The 16,191-nt window shown below is 50.2% G+C and overlaps 1 protein-coding gene across 1 annotated transcript in view; it reads right to left on the bottom strand.

The window, feature by feature from the left end:
• BCR (BCR activator of RhoGEF and GTPase) overlaps positions 1-15,808 on the bottom strand; it is a 191,775-nt gene extending 175,967 nt beyond the window's left edge. The window contains exons 1-2 of the mRNA XM_029049806.2: positions 15,442-15,808; positions 14,274-15,297 (exon numbers count right to left, since the gene is read on the bottom strand). Of these exons, the coding sequence (XP_028905639.1) occupies positions 14,274-15,297; positions 15,442-15,765 (1,348 nt within the window). The 5' untranslated portion in view covers positions 15,766-15,808. The remainder of the gene's footprint in view (positions 1-14,273; positions 15,298-15,441) is intronic.
• Positions 15,809-16,191: the final 383 nt, after the last annotated feature.

A 16,191-nucleotide genomic window follows, 5' to 3' on the forward strand; every position in this document is an offset into this window, starting at 1 on the left:
CCTACCACCTCCTCAATTCTTTTAACCCCAACCTCTCTTTGACACACATGCAATGCAGACTGGCCAGTTCCTTCCTTTTAACTCCCATCATTTGTCTGCTGTGTGAACTTAGGCAAGTCACTTAGCTTCCTTTTCACCCTGAGGGCAGAATTTATTAAGCTAGTGGACAGACTGTTGTCAAGGAAACCCAGGAGTCATTAACTCCTAGCGCATAATTTACAAGATACAAATGTGGCTTTAAACATTGTTTTCAACATTAACAGGAAGAAAATCCCAAACACACTTGAATATCTCCACTTAAAGGGAGGGCATGCTCAGAGACGGGGTGACATGGCCAGTGGAATTTACTGAGCACTTTACTAGGTGCTTGGGGAGTACAATTCAAGAGAGTTGGTAGTACACAAGTGGACGGGTCTCTCTAAACTGTAAGCTCATAGTGGGCAGGGAATGTGTCTTTTCAGTTTGTTGTATTGTTCTCTTCTAAGCACTTAGTGCCCCTCTCGGGATTGCACCTGGAAGGTTTCCAGGACTCTACCAGTCTCTGCTACAGGAGAGTCAAGCAGAGTCATTCCCATTCCATTCCTACCTGGAGCAGTACCCAGCGAGTGGAAGGCAATCTGCTACAGGTCAAAACACACTTGTGCTGGGCAGCAGCGGCCTGGGAGAGAGTCGAGGGCAGAGACTCAAGTTTACTGTGCGGAAGAAGGCAACGGTAAACCACTTCCACATATTTATTCTAAGAAAACTTTGGATACACTACCAAAACGAATGCAGATGGAGTTGGAGCATTCTGGGAGAGTTGGGTCAATGGAGTCGCTGTGGGTCGGAAACGACTCGACAGCACAAGTGCTTAGTACAGACTAAGCGCTCAAACAACATGTTTGACTGACTGATACTTGCTGGCTAGGGAGTCAAAAGGGACATTTTTTGAAAAGAATTAAATCATTCAATCATATTTATTGAGCGCTTACTGTGTGCAGAGCACCGTACTAAGCACTTGGAATATTACAATTCGGCAGCAGGATAGAGGAAAAGTCCCACATTAAGCAGCATGCGCTCAATAAATACTATTGAAATGAATGAAAGAGCACAGACTTGAGAGGACAGGGACCTAGGTTCTAATTCTGGGCTTGCTCCCTTTTGCTGTGTAACCTCGGTTAAGACACGTTCGTTTCTATTGCCTCAGTCTGCCTCATCTGAAAATATAGGGATTAACAATGTTGTATCTGGTTAAGTGCTTACTATGGGCGAGTACTGTTCTAAGCGCTGCGGCGGTAACACAGGGGAATCAAGGTGTCCCAGCGTGGGGTCACAATCTTTAATCCTCATTTTTACAGCCATGGAGGTAACATGGCACAGGGAATGATGGTGACTTGCCCACAGTCACACAGCTGACAAGTGGCAGAGCTGGGTTATCGAACTCATGACCTCCTGTTTAAGGACTGTGCAGTCCATGGTGGACCATGGACTGGTGTCTAACCTGATTAGCTTCTATCACCCCAGTGCTAAGTACAGTGCCTAGCACTAGTAAGCATTTAAATACCGTTAAAAAAACTCATTCTGTAATTATGACCATTCATTTTATACATATAGTCATATAAGTATAATATACATATATATATGCTGTAGAATATACAATCTGCCATCTAAGAACCTGAGAAAATTCCACTCCAAGGACCCCTCTTCCCAAGGACAGATCATTTGTTCAACTCAACTATTAGACTGTAAATTCACAAAGGCAAAGAACATACCCACTGTTTATTTGTACCCAAGTGTACATACAAAGCTATGTTACCCTTGCAAGTTTCCATTAAAGTATGTTAACCAGCTGAAAGGACTTCAAGAATCAACCGGAGGAAAAAGTTCTACGAGACCTCATCCCATAGCAAACGACGACTATGCCAAAGAGAACCATGGCGGCAGGAAAACATAGAACAAACTCCAATTCAACAAGCACAGAAAGAAAGTGATGATGGTCAAGTCAGTCAGTGGTATTACTGAGCCCTTACTGTTTGCACAGTACCGAAACTAAGGACTTGGAGAGTACAAAATAAAAGAGTTGGTATTCAACAGAGAACATTCCTTGTCCACAACAGCTTCCCCTAACCTGCCCAGAAGGGGATTATAAGGAGATAGAGGATCCCAAAATCTTAGCCCTTGTGCTTTTGTTAAGAAAAAAGTACTCTATTCTGGGAGGATGAGAGGACAGTCAAGATAGTAACCTTGCACTGGCTTCTTAACAGATTATGTCTGCTCTAGAAGTTCTTTGGCCATTACCGGATTTAATCCATCAAATCAGTGTTTCATTTGAGCGTCATAATACGTGCAGAGCACTTTAACTAAGCTCTGTGAATACAACAGAATTTAGCAGGGCATATTCCCTGCCCATAATGAGTTTAACAGTCTTAGAGGGGGAGACGGACTTTAATACGAATACGTAATTTAAATAACATAATTTAAAGATCATGAATTTAAGTGGCTTGTGGTGGGGGGTGGGCAAATATCAAATATCCAAAGGTCAAAGAGCCAAGTGCATATACGTAGAAGGGGAGAGCGAGGGGGAAAAAGGACTTTATAGGGAGAAGGTTTCTGGAGGAAGATGTGATTTAATTACCGCTTTGAAGGAGAAAAGAGTGGTGGAATTTCAAATTTCAAAGAAATCATTTTTATGGTATTTGTTAAGCACTATTATGTGGCAGGCACTGGTTCTAAATGCTGGGGTAGTATAATCAGATTGGACACAGTTCATGTCCCACAGGAGCTCACAGTCAATCTCCATTTTACAGATGGGGGAACTGGAGTACAGGGAACTTAAGTGACTTGCACAAGGTCACACAGCAGACAAGTGGCAGAGCCGGGATTAAAAGCCAGGTCCTCTGACTCCCAGGTCCATTCTCTTTCCACTAGGCCATGCTTCTTCTTGGGCTCTTTTAAACGGTGTGGTCTCTCTCCATCCTGGTATGACCCCGGAAACTTTTACTTAAAAATGTCTCAAAGCATCATTTTAACTAAACTCTATTTGCTCCTGTGAAGAGGCAGTGTGGTCTGGAGTTAGAGACATGGTCTACTCCTGACTCATCAGTCAGCTGGCACCTCAATTCTTCCCTCTACTACTTCATTTGTTGTAAAAACAGGGATGACCGCACCACTAGTTAGTGAGCCTTTTGAGATCACCAGATGAAAGGCCCTAGATTAGAAAAGCACTTTATATCCCCAAGCTCCCACAGCTCTTTTTGTCTCCATGTCCTGATCCCCCATTTCTGTCAAAAGGGTCCCTTAATCCAGACTACTCACTGAGCACTTACTCTGTGCCCAGAACTGTATTCAGCCCTTAACCCCTCCTTCATTTTTGACAGTCCACCACACTGCCCACTTTCAAAACCCTCTAGACTGTAAATTCTCTGTAGGCAGGGAATGTGTCTCTTTGTGGTTGTACTGTACTCTCCCAAGCACTTAGTATAGTGTTCTGCTCTCAGTAAGCGCTCAAGAAATACAACTGAATGAATGCAATCACATTTGCTCCAAGAGGCTTTCCCTGACTTAAATCCTCATTTCCCCTCCCCACCGCTTCACCTATGCACTTGGCGGTGTATTCCTTAAGGACACTGATACTCACCCCGGTCCCGCAGCACTTAGATACATATTCTGATACTCTACAATTCTGCTGATCTGAATTTGTTTTAATGCCTGTGTCCCCCTGTGGATTGTAAGGTCTTAGTGGGCAGGGATCCTGTCTACCAATTCTAGTGAACTATATTCTCTCAAACAGTGCAGTGCTCTGCACCAGTAAGCAATCCCAGTGCTTAGAACAATGCTGGACACATAGTAAGCACTCAACAAATACCATAGTAAAAAAAGCACTGATTTATTGATGACTGTGTAAACTTCAACCCCATTTCCTCTTAGCCTCCTCTCCTCAGCCAAACACTTTGATTGCTTCCTCTATATATTGCCCAGCTCTTCTACATCTTTCCTGAGATGTGATGGAGGGGAGAGGACACGGGTCTGGGAGTCAGAAGGTCATGGGATTAGAATTAGACAAGGCTCTGCTCCTTGTCTGCGGTGTGACCTTGGGCAATCACTTTACTTTTCTGTGCCTCAGTTACCTTGTCTGTAAAATGGGGATGGAGACTGTGAACCCCACGAGGGACAGGGACTATGTACAATCGGATTTGTTTGTATCTGCCCCAGCGCTTAGTTCAGTGACTTGTACATAGTCAGGACTTGGATATAATAATTATTATTATTACGTGACAACAAGAAGAGTCTAGAGTATTGTAAGTTTCTAAGTGTGGGTGTACCCTGGCTTTATAGAAGACAAAACTCTGCCTGGATGGTTTACTATGCCCTTCCTGATGATGCCAAGCATTCTGATGGCCTTTTTGGCTGCCTCTCACCCTGTGGCTGCAGCGCACCAGCCTACCAGACCTCACTTCCCAGAAGAAGGGAGTCAAGGTGTGCCAATTTGCCACTGAGTCATTGCCAGCGTCCGGAGGTGGGCAGCTCTGCTGAGTCTGAAGAGGAAGGACAACACAATAGTGACTCATTCAAACTGGGCTCTGTTGTGAGAGATTCCAGGCCTCTGCTTTGCATTTCTCCCCAGTGTCAGGGGGTTGCGCCATATTAGAGAAATTCACAACCCCGGCAGCAGAGACACTGGCCCACATCAACCTTTCTGCCCTCTGGCCCACATCGTTTCTCTGGCCTGGAATGCTCTCCCTCCTCAAATCTGACAATTACTCTCCCCCTCTTCAAAGCCTTACTGAAGGCACATCTCCTCCAAGAGGCCTTCCCTGACTAAGCCCTCCTTTCCTCTTCTCCCTCTCTCTTCTGTATCACCCCAGCCCCTCAGCACTTATGAACATATCTGGTAATTTATTTATTTACATTAATACCGGTCTCCTCCTCTAGACCTTAAGCTGATTGTGAATGGGGAATGCGGCTACTATATCGTACTCTCCCAAGCACTTAGTACAGTACTCCACACACTCTAAGCACTCAATAAATACGACTGACTGCGATGGGAAATTTCACTTTCCCCTGTGTTTCACTATTCAACCTGAAAAGTGAAGAAAAAAATGCTACCTTCCCAAACCTGCCTAGGATATTGGGAGGATGAATAAAATGATGTCTGTAAACCCTTCTGGGTGCCTTTGAGGATGACATTTATGTCTTTCCAGTTCTAGACATGTTGCCCAGGGAGGACCCAAGCTTCAGGGAAAGGAGCTATTATTTTACTTGCATTAAAATCAAGTCAAAACTCATAGCCACATCTAGTGAAAAGAGTTTGATGAGGGCTTCGGTTTCCCCATCTGTCAAATGGGTAGAACACTGGCCAATGCCGAATTCACAGAAGTGTCAGGAGGAAAAAAATAAAATACCCTATATAAACTGGGAAGAAATACGGGGTAAAACAGTTCTCTCATATGATATTCTTTCTTCTTCCATTTCTAAGAATACTAAGACCTCAATCCTAAAGAGCTGCTGAAACTCTCACCCTTGGAAGAGAAATCTAATGGCAACCACCACTTTCTAGATCCAGCAGCTCCCACCCCTCCTGCAGGGTTTAAGAAGGAGCTCACTGGAGCCTATCAACAGCGTCGCAATTTGTGAACTCGGCAGTTATCTCAACCGGGGAGAGGGAACTACCGCTCAACGGTCACACTAGAGGTGAATAATAACCAGTCAGAAAATCTCCAAAGCACACATTCTCTGCTGCTGGAGTAGCAAGGAGGAGACCATATAGATTCAGAGTCATCATTAGCCCCACGTGGAACAATCTGATTACCCTGTATCTACCTCAGCCCTTAGAACAGTGCTCAGCACATAATAAAGCGCTTAAATACCGTAATTATTAATTACTTTAGGTCTTCTAGAAAAGCCATTGCCTGTTATTAGGGAGGATTACAGTTGGGCTGGTTTAGAACAGAGGGAAGGACTGAAATCAACAAAACTTTAGAGATGGGCTCTCGCTCCATTTCTGGCTGAATTCAGAGGTGCCTGAGGCCGCCTCGACAACCATCGGTAAAGATGCATCATCTTCTCCAAACATTCGTTGAGGACTCCTGGGGTATGTTCTGTTTATTGTGCGCTAAGGGGAATAGGGACTACAGACGAGGAACACTCATTTCTGCCCTCCAAGAGATTCCCCAATCTGAACGGGAGAGAACGAGGACAGAACACACATGCAATTAACAGGAAATACAAGAGTAAATGTACCAAGAGAAAACATAACAGCATAAGTATGGTTGACGTGAATAAATAGGGATTGGGTATGAGTATCAGTGGCCATAATAGATGTTAATCAGGGAAAGGTTCCTCAAGGCCTGTGAACAACAAAAGAGCCCTGTAAAAAAAGGGAAAGAACGGTTCAGAGGGGAGGCCGATCTGCTGGAGGTAGGCGGATGGAGCTTGGGCCTTCACAGGAGAATGCTGGACTGGCGGGGGAGGAGGGGAGCGAGTTTTAAGCAGACGCACGTGACTGGAGCAGAAAGGGATGAAATGGAGCATAACGTCGAACGAGATGAGGAGGAGAAAATTGGGAGGAAAAGCGGGCGCTTCCGGTTAGAGGCAGGAATCCAGCACGCGCTTTCCTCACCGGACGTAAGTGCCATGTGACGAACCACTGAGGTGTTCCTTATGCTTTGCCTGCAGTTTTCAATTTCAACCTCCACCTCACATACACCTTAGAGCAGAAAATACAACAAATGAAACTTCGCCTCCCCCTGCTGAAGAGAGAGTACCATTTTAAGACAAAGAGGAGGCATACTGCTTTATAGCAAACCCTTCCTAAAAACCATCTTCCCAGATGACAGACCATTCGACGGACCATGATTAATCAGATTCACCCTCATTGCCACAGTGAAGCTTGCCAGTCGGCCAAAACACCCAGATGCCCAGCTTCTCGCACTAATCCAACTCATCCTCTTACCACTGCCCACGAGGCCTGCAGCTGTGTAGCCCGCAATGAACCAATCAATGGTATTTATTGAGGGTTTACTAGGTGCAGAGCACCATACCAAGTGCTTGGGAAAGTAAAATACAACAGAATTAGGAGATGTGTTCCCTGCCCGCTATGCAGAATGGAAGCTGAAGAAAGTTTAGAAGGGGCAGTAACCAGCGTTTATTAAAAAACCTTCTGGCTTGGGCCATAGATTAGGCGCTTGGGAAGCACGGAATAATGATGAAGTGACACATTCCCTTCCCACAAGGAGCTTACAGTCTAACGGGTAAGCAGAAAAAGGAAGACACTGCATGGCTTAAGACTTTTATCCAAAAAAGTGAATCTTGGCTAGTACTTGGCAACTTGGATGCCAAACTGAGCAAGGACCGGCAAAAACAGGTGGCCTATCCATGTAGAATCCCTGATGGATTTTGAAATTTTACTCTTCTCTCCTCATCTACATTCCAGGTTTTTTCAAGAATTCATACACAAGATGATGCCTTCTTTCAATCATTCAACTCGACAAATAAGAGTTCTCCCCTTTTATAATAATAATAATAATTGTGGCATTTGTTAAGCACTAATATGTGCCAGGCATTGTTCTAAGGCTGATACAAGCAAATCGGGCTAGACACAGTCCCTGTCCTATGTGGGACTCACAGTCCTCTCAATCCCCATTTTACAGATGAGGTAACTGAGGCACAGAGAAATAAAGTGACTTGCCCAAGATCACACAGCAGACAAGTGGCAGAGCCAGGATTAGAACCCATAACCTTCTGACTCCCAGCTTCTATCCACTACGCCATGCTGCTTTTATGCCACGTAAAGCAGCCTGGATCCTAAAAGCTCAGGGCTACTGACAGGTAAACCTAGATAAGCGCAGTGCCACAACTGAAATCGGAAGGAGCAGAGAAAAAATTGTAACACCGGGCCTGGGTATTGCAGAGCCCCTTGAGGATCAAAAAAGGGGGCCTTTAATTAAGACCACCGCCCCCCGGAGCTTGGATGAGCCCAATAGAGCGAATGGTCTTTCCTCAGCAAAGAGAAACGTGGTGCCAATCACCATGGATACAATCTACATATAGACACACTGGAGTCCCCAGTTGAAGGTGTGCAAAATGTAAACAAAGAGAAGGTGACATTTGACTAGGAGTCCTAATCAATCAATTCAGGAAAAAGACTGCTGATACAGAGGACCAGTGTGACCTCTCCACCCAAAAAAAACCAAACAATGTCATTTATTGAGCACTTATTGTGTGCAGAGCACTGTATTAACAGCTTCGAGAGTACAATTACAACAGCAGTGGGAGACACCACTTCCCGCCCACAAGGAGCCAACTGTCTACATCTTTACATAATCTTGATGTAATCTTAAATTAATATTATGCATTATTTATTTATATTAACGTCCATCTCCACCTTTAGACCGTAAGCAAATTGTGAATAGGGAACTTGTCTGCCAACTTAGAGGAGCAGCATGGCATAATGGATAAAGCCCGGGCCTGGGGGTCAGAAGGTCATGGGTTCTAATTCTGGCTCCGCCACCTGTCTGTTGGGTGACCTTGGGCGAGTCACCTCACCTCCCTGTGTCTCAGTTACCTCATCAAGACTGTGAGGCCCACCTGGGACAGGGACTGTGTCCAACACAATGTGCTTGTATCCACCCCAACACTTAGTACAGTGCCTGGCACATGGTAAATGCTTAACGAATTACTATTATTATAACAATCATATTTTACTGAAGCGCTTACTGAATGCAGAGCGCTGTTTCTAAGCACTTGGAGAGGTAACAACACAATATGACACTTTCCCTGCTCACGATGAGCTTATAGCCTAATAATAATAATAATAGTGGTGGCATTTGTTAAGCGCTTACTATGTGCAAAGCACTGTTCTAAGCACTGGGGGGATACAAGGTGATCAGGTTGTCCCACGTGGGGCTCATAGTTTTAATCCCCATTTTACAGATGAGGTAACTGAGGCCCAGAGAACTTAAGTGATTTGCCCAAAGTCACACAGGTGGGGGGCAGCGGAGTGGGGATTAGAACCCATGACCTCTGACTCCCAAGCCCGGGCTCTTTCCACTGAGCCACGCTGCTTCTCGTCTACGTCTACAACCGTAAGCTCCGTTGTAGTCTCCCAGGTGCTTAGTACAGCGCTCTGCACACAGTAAGCACTCAATAAATACCATGGATGATGATGACAGCGGAAGGAACCCTAGTTTTGAGAGGGAACACTGCGCTCTTTCAACTAGACTCCAGGAATCCGGTGACGGGACAAGAATCCTGGGTTCCACTTCGACCTCACCCCTAATCGATTCACATCAGCGAATGGCATCTCTGGCCTGCAGGCGAATCACAATCATACTCTGAGTCCAAAGGGGCTGAGATAAATAGATGAAAATCTGACAATCTGTCTGATCTCACTGGGTGGAGATTACAGTCACTTCACATTGATGAGCGCTAGAATCAAATATCTAGGAGGGGGGCGGGGGGAGTCAATCATTCGGGAAGCCCCATGGGGCCTGATGCTGCAAGGGCAGGAACAGGTGTTTAACTGGACAATACTGAATACCTCAGGAGTAAAAGGTTCAAAGCTGAGCTGGTGGCTACTAAAAGTCTCAAGGCAATGGTGACTGGGCTGCTCTGAAATAAGGTACCAGGGGAGGGGAAACATCTTCTGTGTCTTCTGTAGTAATTGAGGCCTAGCAGGCACCTTGAGAGATCACCTCATCTATCCCCAGGGAGGAAAAGGGAAAGCCCATTAGGAGGCTAATTTAACAAAATGAAAAAAAAAAAAAATAGGAGTGCAAACTAATCGTGAAGTGTGACTTTCAACAAAAATTCTCAGGAGAGGTTAAATCAAACAATAGTAATTACTGAGCACCTACTGGGTGTAAGGCTTTGCACTAAGCACTTGGGACAGTACAATCAAATTGATGCCTTGGGTTAAAAATGGAGTGTTCGTCGGAAGGGATGAATGTGACGGCCATCACAGTTTTAATTTGGGCATGGAATAACCTGCACGGTCGCTATGGACGCTGTCAGATCTTTGGAAACCTTTGTATACGCATCAGGATGTAGCCCTGGAGGTCCCTTTCACTCATGCCCTCCTCTATCAGATGGCTGGCTCTCCTATTATTTGCCCACCCTCCAGCTGTCAGAAACCTCAACTCCAGACTCTGGTTCTAAGGCAGGCAGTGCTCTGCTCCGGAGAACAAGGATTCCTCCCTTAGTCACACTCCCCACCCAAGTTTGTTTTTTTCTCCTCATTGTTTCCAGAGAACCTGAAACAGCCAGGAGGCTCTTTCACCATCGAAAGAGCATCAGTAAACAATGAAGGATAGAAACAGTGGGCTTGAATCAACCTGGGGCCTCTAAAACACACACACACACACACACACACACACACACACACACACACACACACACACACACACACACACACACACACACACACACACACACACACACTTACCCGGATCAAAAAGGCCACTTAAGAACTTTCAACTATAAAAGTAGTAACCAGCCTAGGAAAACGTCAACCTAGAAGGGGTTCAGAAAGCCAAAAGTGCTCCCAGTTAAATAGCATTCATCCTGAACACTAATATAGCCCTATCCTGATTACTATTGTCAATTTAAAAACGTGCACACAAAATCTTTTCCTTTTCATTGATTTTCTTTTTTTAAAGATTCTGCATCAGCTGCACGGAAAACAAAAAGAAAAAGACTCCACAGACCCAACCAAGCCAGCTGTCTCCAAACTAGACTAAGTGATAGAGCATAGGCCTGGGAGTCAGAAGGTTGTGGTTCTAATCCCAGCTCCACCACTTTTCTGCTGCGTGTCCTCGGGCGAGTCTCTCTTCGCTTTTCTTTGCCCAGTTACCTCATATGTAAAATGGGGATTAAGACTGTGAGCCCCTTGTGGAACGGGGACTATGTCCAGCCCAATTACCTTGTATCTACCCAAGCGCTTAGTATAGTGCCTGGCACATAGTAAGTGCTTACGTACCACAACTATTGTTATAATTATTATTACCAAGATGCTAGTATTCATTCTGTCTCTGAGAAAACCTCCCTGGCATGACAGCCGAGAGGATGAGAGTCCCAAATTCCACAGCATTCAGTAGAGTGAAGAAGACACCCTGTTAGCCATACAAGGAAAAAGCCCTTGCCCTCAGAACCTGTTTTCCATTAGGGCACCAGGATCCTCCATTGGGTCAAACTACAGTTCAAGCAATCATCAGGCTTTGCCAGTGGCACTGTGAGATGGCCGGTCAACCATTCTTCCCCAGTGAAAAACAAGACAAAAATTGCTTAGTTGGCTTTGAGATGCAATATTAAGTCAGGCAATTCATTTGGCAGGGAGAAAAAATAAGGGGAAAAGATGACTGACTACACTGGCACCCCCACTATGACACCAGCATTGGCCTGGAGCCCCAACTGTCACAACACACACAACCCCCACTCAAACTCCCTTCAGGTGCCTGTAAGCCCGTCAAAAGGCAGGGATTGTCTCCATCTGTTACCGAGTTGTACATCCCAAGCGCTTAGTACAGTGCTCTGCACATAGTAAGCGCTCAGTAAATACCATTAAATACTATTGAATGAGGACATTCTCTGGCCATCAACCTCACTCGTACCAGTTCCTCTTTCTCCACCGGCATCCCTCCGGCCTCAACCTCGGTCCGGGACTCAGTTATTTTGCTAGGAGCTCTCTGCCCACAGGATTCCTAGTTCGTTTTCTTCTTTGAGAGCTCTTAACCCGCAGCGCTTAAGACCAGGCTGGCGTCCGGGAGACCCAGAAGTAAGTTTACACATTTTAAGGCAGTTTCAAGACAAAAGACAGGCAAAGGTGTGACACGTGGGAAACGAAAGCCCTTGGGAGTTTGTGGTAGTCATTTCTTTCTAGAGGGGTTTACCCAAAACCTGACCTCCCCGCAGCTTTCCCATCACCCCAGACAACACCATCATCCTCCTTTTATCATAAGGGCCTAAGCTCGGCATTATCTTGAGGCATTGTCTTGTCGATCGTACTTACGGGGCGCTTACTGTGTGCACAGCTGTACTAAGCGCCCGGGAGAGGACAATAGCAACACCTCTCTCACTCAACCAGATTGAATATGCCACTATGTCACCAAATCCTCAGCTTCGACCTGTGCATCATACACACAGAATTCACCTATTTCTCTATTGTTCTCTCCCAAGCACTTCGTCTGGTGCTCCGTACACAGTAGGCGCTCAAATGCGATCGAATGCAAAGTCCCACCTTAAGCAACTCACAATACGTGTCCCACGCTGCGAGCACGTACTATACCACTTTCCCCTAATGTGGCCCGGGATCCGGAGAGGCTCACGATGATGGGAAAACATTCCCCAAATCCCTAACGGGACTCTAGCCAAAATGCACGATGAAAACAATAGAACTAAATGTACATAGGGAGAAACAGTTCAGCTAGTAGGACGTTTTCACCCCATTAATTTTCACTGCAGAGAAAATTTAATCCATCTACTCGAAGTCCCTCCGCGTTCTTTCATTTCATTTTTTCCGCTGCACAGAACTTCTCCACATTAGTACACTGCTCTGTTCTAAATGCAAATGTTTTTAGAAACTAAATTTGACCTTTTTAGGTCAAGCCTAGATAGGTAGAGCCCACCCGTGCACTTTTTCACTGCAGAGTTCGGACAGAACGCCGTTGGGGTATCGGGGAACCTTCTTCCGGAGGCGTGCTCTGTCCGGAGGGAACGCAACGTGAGGTCGGAAGACACGGTTGTGACGTTCCGGCGTACGTACTATGGGACTTTAACTCAGCATTGAGCAGGATCGTAATCCCCACGGGATCGGAGAACTGATTCGATCTCGTACATTGCTTGGACTTGACCAGCATGATGTCACCACGGAACCCATTTCAGGGTAGGAGGAGGGCAGTGTGCAACCATACACCAGGTGCTAATAGCTACTAAGACCACACAGTAGCCCTCCGTTAGCTTAGCTCGGGTCCCTTCCTTGGACACTAGTAGTTGGGACCTGCCTCCATCAGACAAGGGAGCTTTCTTCTCAATGGATTCGAATCCCTAGTTTGATACACAGCAGCAGCCTGATCCTCTGGAACCCAAGAACCAACAGCCCAGGTCCTTCCTCCCAGTAATAATAAAATAACAATAATAATTACGATGACAGAGGTTTAAGTGTTTACTCTGTGCCAAGCTCTGTACTGAACACTAGGGTAAGTCCCAAATGGCGGCGGGTGGGAGGGTGGGGGGGGCGGCGTCAGTCTGAGTCGGAGGGAGAACAGGTACCGACTCCCCATTTTACATCCGAGGGGACTGAGGCGTAGAGTCTTGAAGTGACTCGCCCGAGGTCACACAGTGGACAAACGGCAATATTAGAAGCCGGGTCCTCCTGGCTCCCAGGCCCGTGTTCCACAGCCTCCGCTAGAAGAACAGGTGCCCGAAGGTTCGCTCCAGCAAAGAGCACTTGGAGGCAATGTCAGGAATGGTAGCTTCTAACTCCCAGAGCGACCCAGTACACTCCGTTGGGCTGTAACGGGGACTTTCGCTCCGTTTCTTGACTGCCGTGCTGTCGGGGAACGCTTGCTGGACGACGGTGAGGAGCGGCACTGGTGGCCCAGTGGAAAGGGTCCCGGGAGTCATAAGGGCCTGGGTTCTAACCTGACTCTGCCACCCTCCCGCTGTGTGACCTCGGGCAAGTCACTTCACTCCTCTGGGGCCTCGGTCACCTCCTCTGTAAAATGGGGATTCAAGACCGTGAGCCCCACGTGGGCCACGGACCGCGTCCAACCCCAGCGGCTCGTACCCATCCCAGGGCTCAGCGCGGCGGCTGGCTCGCGGCAAGCGCTCGACCAACGTCGTAAAAACCAACCGACGAAAACCACCGGCCCGTTTGAGTACAGGAGCCCCCAGGGTCAGAAACCAGGGTTCCCGGGCGGTGCGAGTCACGGGTCGGATCTGGGAGCGCTATAACACGAGTCTTCCTTAAGGCGGATCGATCGACGGCCGAATCCCGCGCCAAGGAGCTCACGCTGTAGTACTCACCGCGTCCAAGGCTCCGACACCACACCATCTCCGCCAACGTGGCCCCGGATCCAGAGAGGCTCACGCCGCTAGGCCGACATTCCCCAATTCCCTAGCGGAACTCGACCCCTCGAGTTCTAAGAGGACCGAGGGGACGGAGAATAGAGGCGAAGGACCGACGCTATTCAGCTGGTCTTATCCCCCTCTGCCCTCCCACGTCAAACCCGCGAGGCGGTTTAACCTCTCCTCTCGCTAGGTGGGGAGGAGTCGGAGGCCCGGCTTCAGGTTGCGCCTACCTGTGTCTCCGTGGAAGGCGCCGTCTTGAACGCTTCTCCCGGAGAGGGCATCTCCGTCGCTGGGCCAGATCTGCCCGGTTTTTCGGACCCCTACGATAGTGGCTTCTGACACGACGACCTGCCCCTGCTGATGTCGCTTCTGGGACTGCGGAGTCGGCGGGCTGCTGCTGTCGAAAGACTGCTGAGAGTTCTGGGAGGGCGAGCGACTCTTATCCCGGTACATCCGGTAGGCGGTGGGGCTGGGGGAGACGTGGCTGGACTGGCCGGAGGAGAAGTCTTCCTCGCTAGAGGTGAGGTTCTCGTTGGAGCTACAGTCCGGCGTGTACCCGCCCCCGATGTCCTCGAAGCTCCTGGGGGAGTAGGACCTCCGGGGCCAGGTGAGGTGCTTCTCCTGGTCGGACGCGCCCTGACCCCGCGAGGCGGGGCCCTTGCTCTCGCCTTCGCCCAGCGGCCCCCCGACGAAGACGCTCTGGTAGGGCCGGTACTCGGCCGGTTGCCACGGGGGCCGGTTCCCGCCGTCGGCGTCGATCATGTTGTCCTTGAGGAACCGGGGGTTCAGCTCGACGTCCTCGTACTCGCCGTCGTAGCCGCAGCCGCCCTCCGAAGACCTCCCCCGGTAGGGCGGCCTGGGGAACTCGCCGGAGCCGGGCCCCGGGCAGCCCGGGAGGGCGTGGAGGGACTTCTTGCGCTCCATCTGCATGGCCTGGGCGCCCAGGGAGCCGAGGCGGTCGGAGACCTCCTTGTCGTTGACCTTCACCAGGCCCCGCTCGTGATGGTACTCCACGTTCACGTAGAAGGGCCTCTCGGCCTCGGCCGAGAGGCGCGGGTGGGCCTTCCCGATCCTCTCGAAGTTGGACCGCAGGGCGGCCACGCCGTGGGGGTTGGCCCGGTCCCCGCCCGCCGGCCCCGGGGACCCCTCCCCGTCGGCGGCCGGCCCGCGGGCCGGAGGGGACCGGCGCCCCGCCGGGGACCCGGCCCCGTCGGCCGGCCGGCCCTCGGGGTCCCCGGCCGCCCTCTCGGGCCTCTCCCCGGCGCGGCGGGGCCCGGCCCCGTCGGGGTCCCCTCCGCCCCGGGGGAGGTCCCCCGGGGGGGACGCGTCCGACCCGTCGCTCCGGGCGGACGGCTTCCCCGAGGAGGGCGCGCGGGCCCCGGCCTTCTCCTCTCCGGCCCCGTCGGGCGGGCCGGGGTCGGGGGGCGAGGGTCCGGCCCGCTCGGGCGACGGCTCCTCCCCGCTCCCCTCGGGGACCCGGGACACCCTCTTGAAGCCCCACCGCTGGCGGTCGTAGCTCTTCTTCTCCTTGGCCAGGAGGGTCTGCAGGTAGATCATGCGGAAACGCTCCTTGTTGACCTCCAGCTCCAGCCTCCTGATGGACGCCTTGCACCTCTCCAGCTCCCGCTCGATGTCGCCCACCGACCTCAGCTCCATCTTGGGGGGCTCCGAGTCTGGGAACTGGGCCTTCCAGGCTTCGGCGAACCCCACGGGGTCCACCATCTTGAGGAGGGGGGGCGGAGGGAGGTGAGGTCCGGCTGGGGGTGGGGGGAGGCCGGAGATGGGGGGACGGGCCGGGGGACCGGTCCTTCCTCCTACAGGGATGGGCGGGCCGGGCTGGGCAGGCCCGGGGGGCAGCGTGCGGAGGTCGGGGCCGCTGGCATGGTCCCGGTGGGGGGCTCCCGGGCGGAGCGGGCCTCTGCCGGGAACAATGCGGGCTCGGGGCGGGGCGGGGCGGTCCCTCCTCCCGGCCTTGGGCCCGGCCGGTCCTCGGTCCCTGCGGCTCAGCGGCCCCGGGCCGGACCGGCTGCGGGGCCCCGGGGGCGGCTCCCCCGGCCGTCCGGCCGCGCTCCCCGCCTGCCCATCGCCCGGCCCGCTCCGCTCGCCCCGCGGAGCCTCTGCGGGAAGGGGGGCGGGCGGGGCCGGCGG

The sequence above is a fragment of the Ornithorhynchus anatinus genome, chromosome 2, assembly GCF_004115215.2.
Source record: "Ornithorhynchus anatinus isolate Pmale09 chromosome 2, mOrnAna1.pri.v4, whole genome shotgun sequence".
Classification (NCBI taxonomy): Eukaryota; Metazoa; Chordata; class Mammalia; order Monotremata; family Ornithorhynchidae; genus Ornithorhynchus; species Ornithorhynchus anatinus.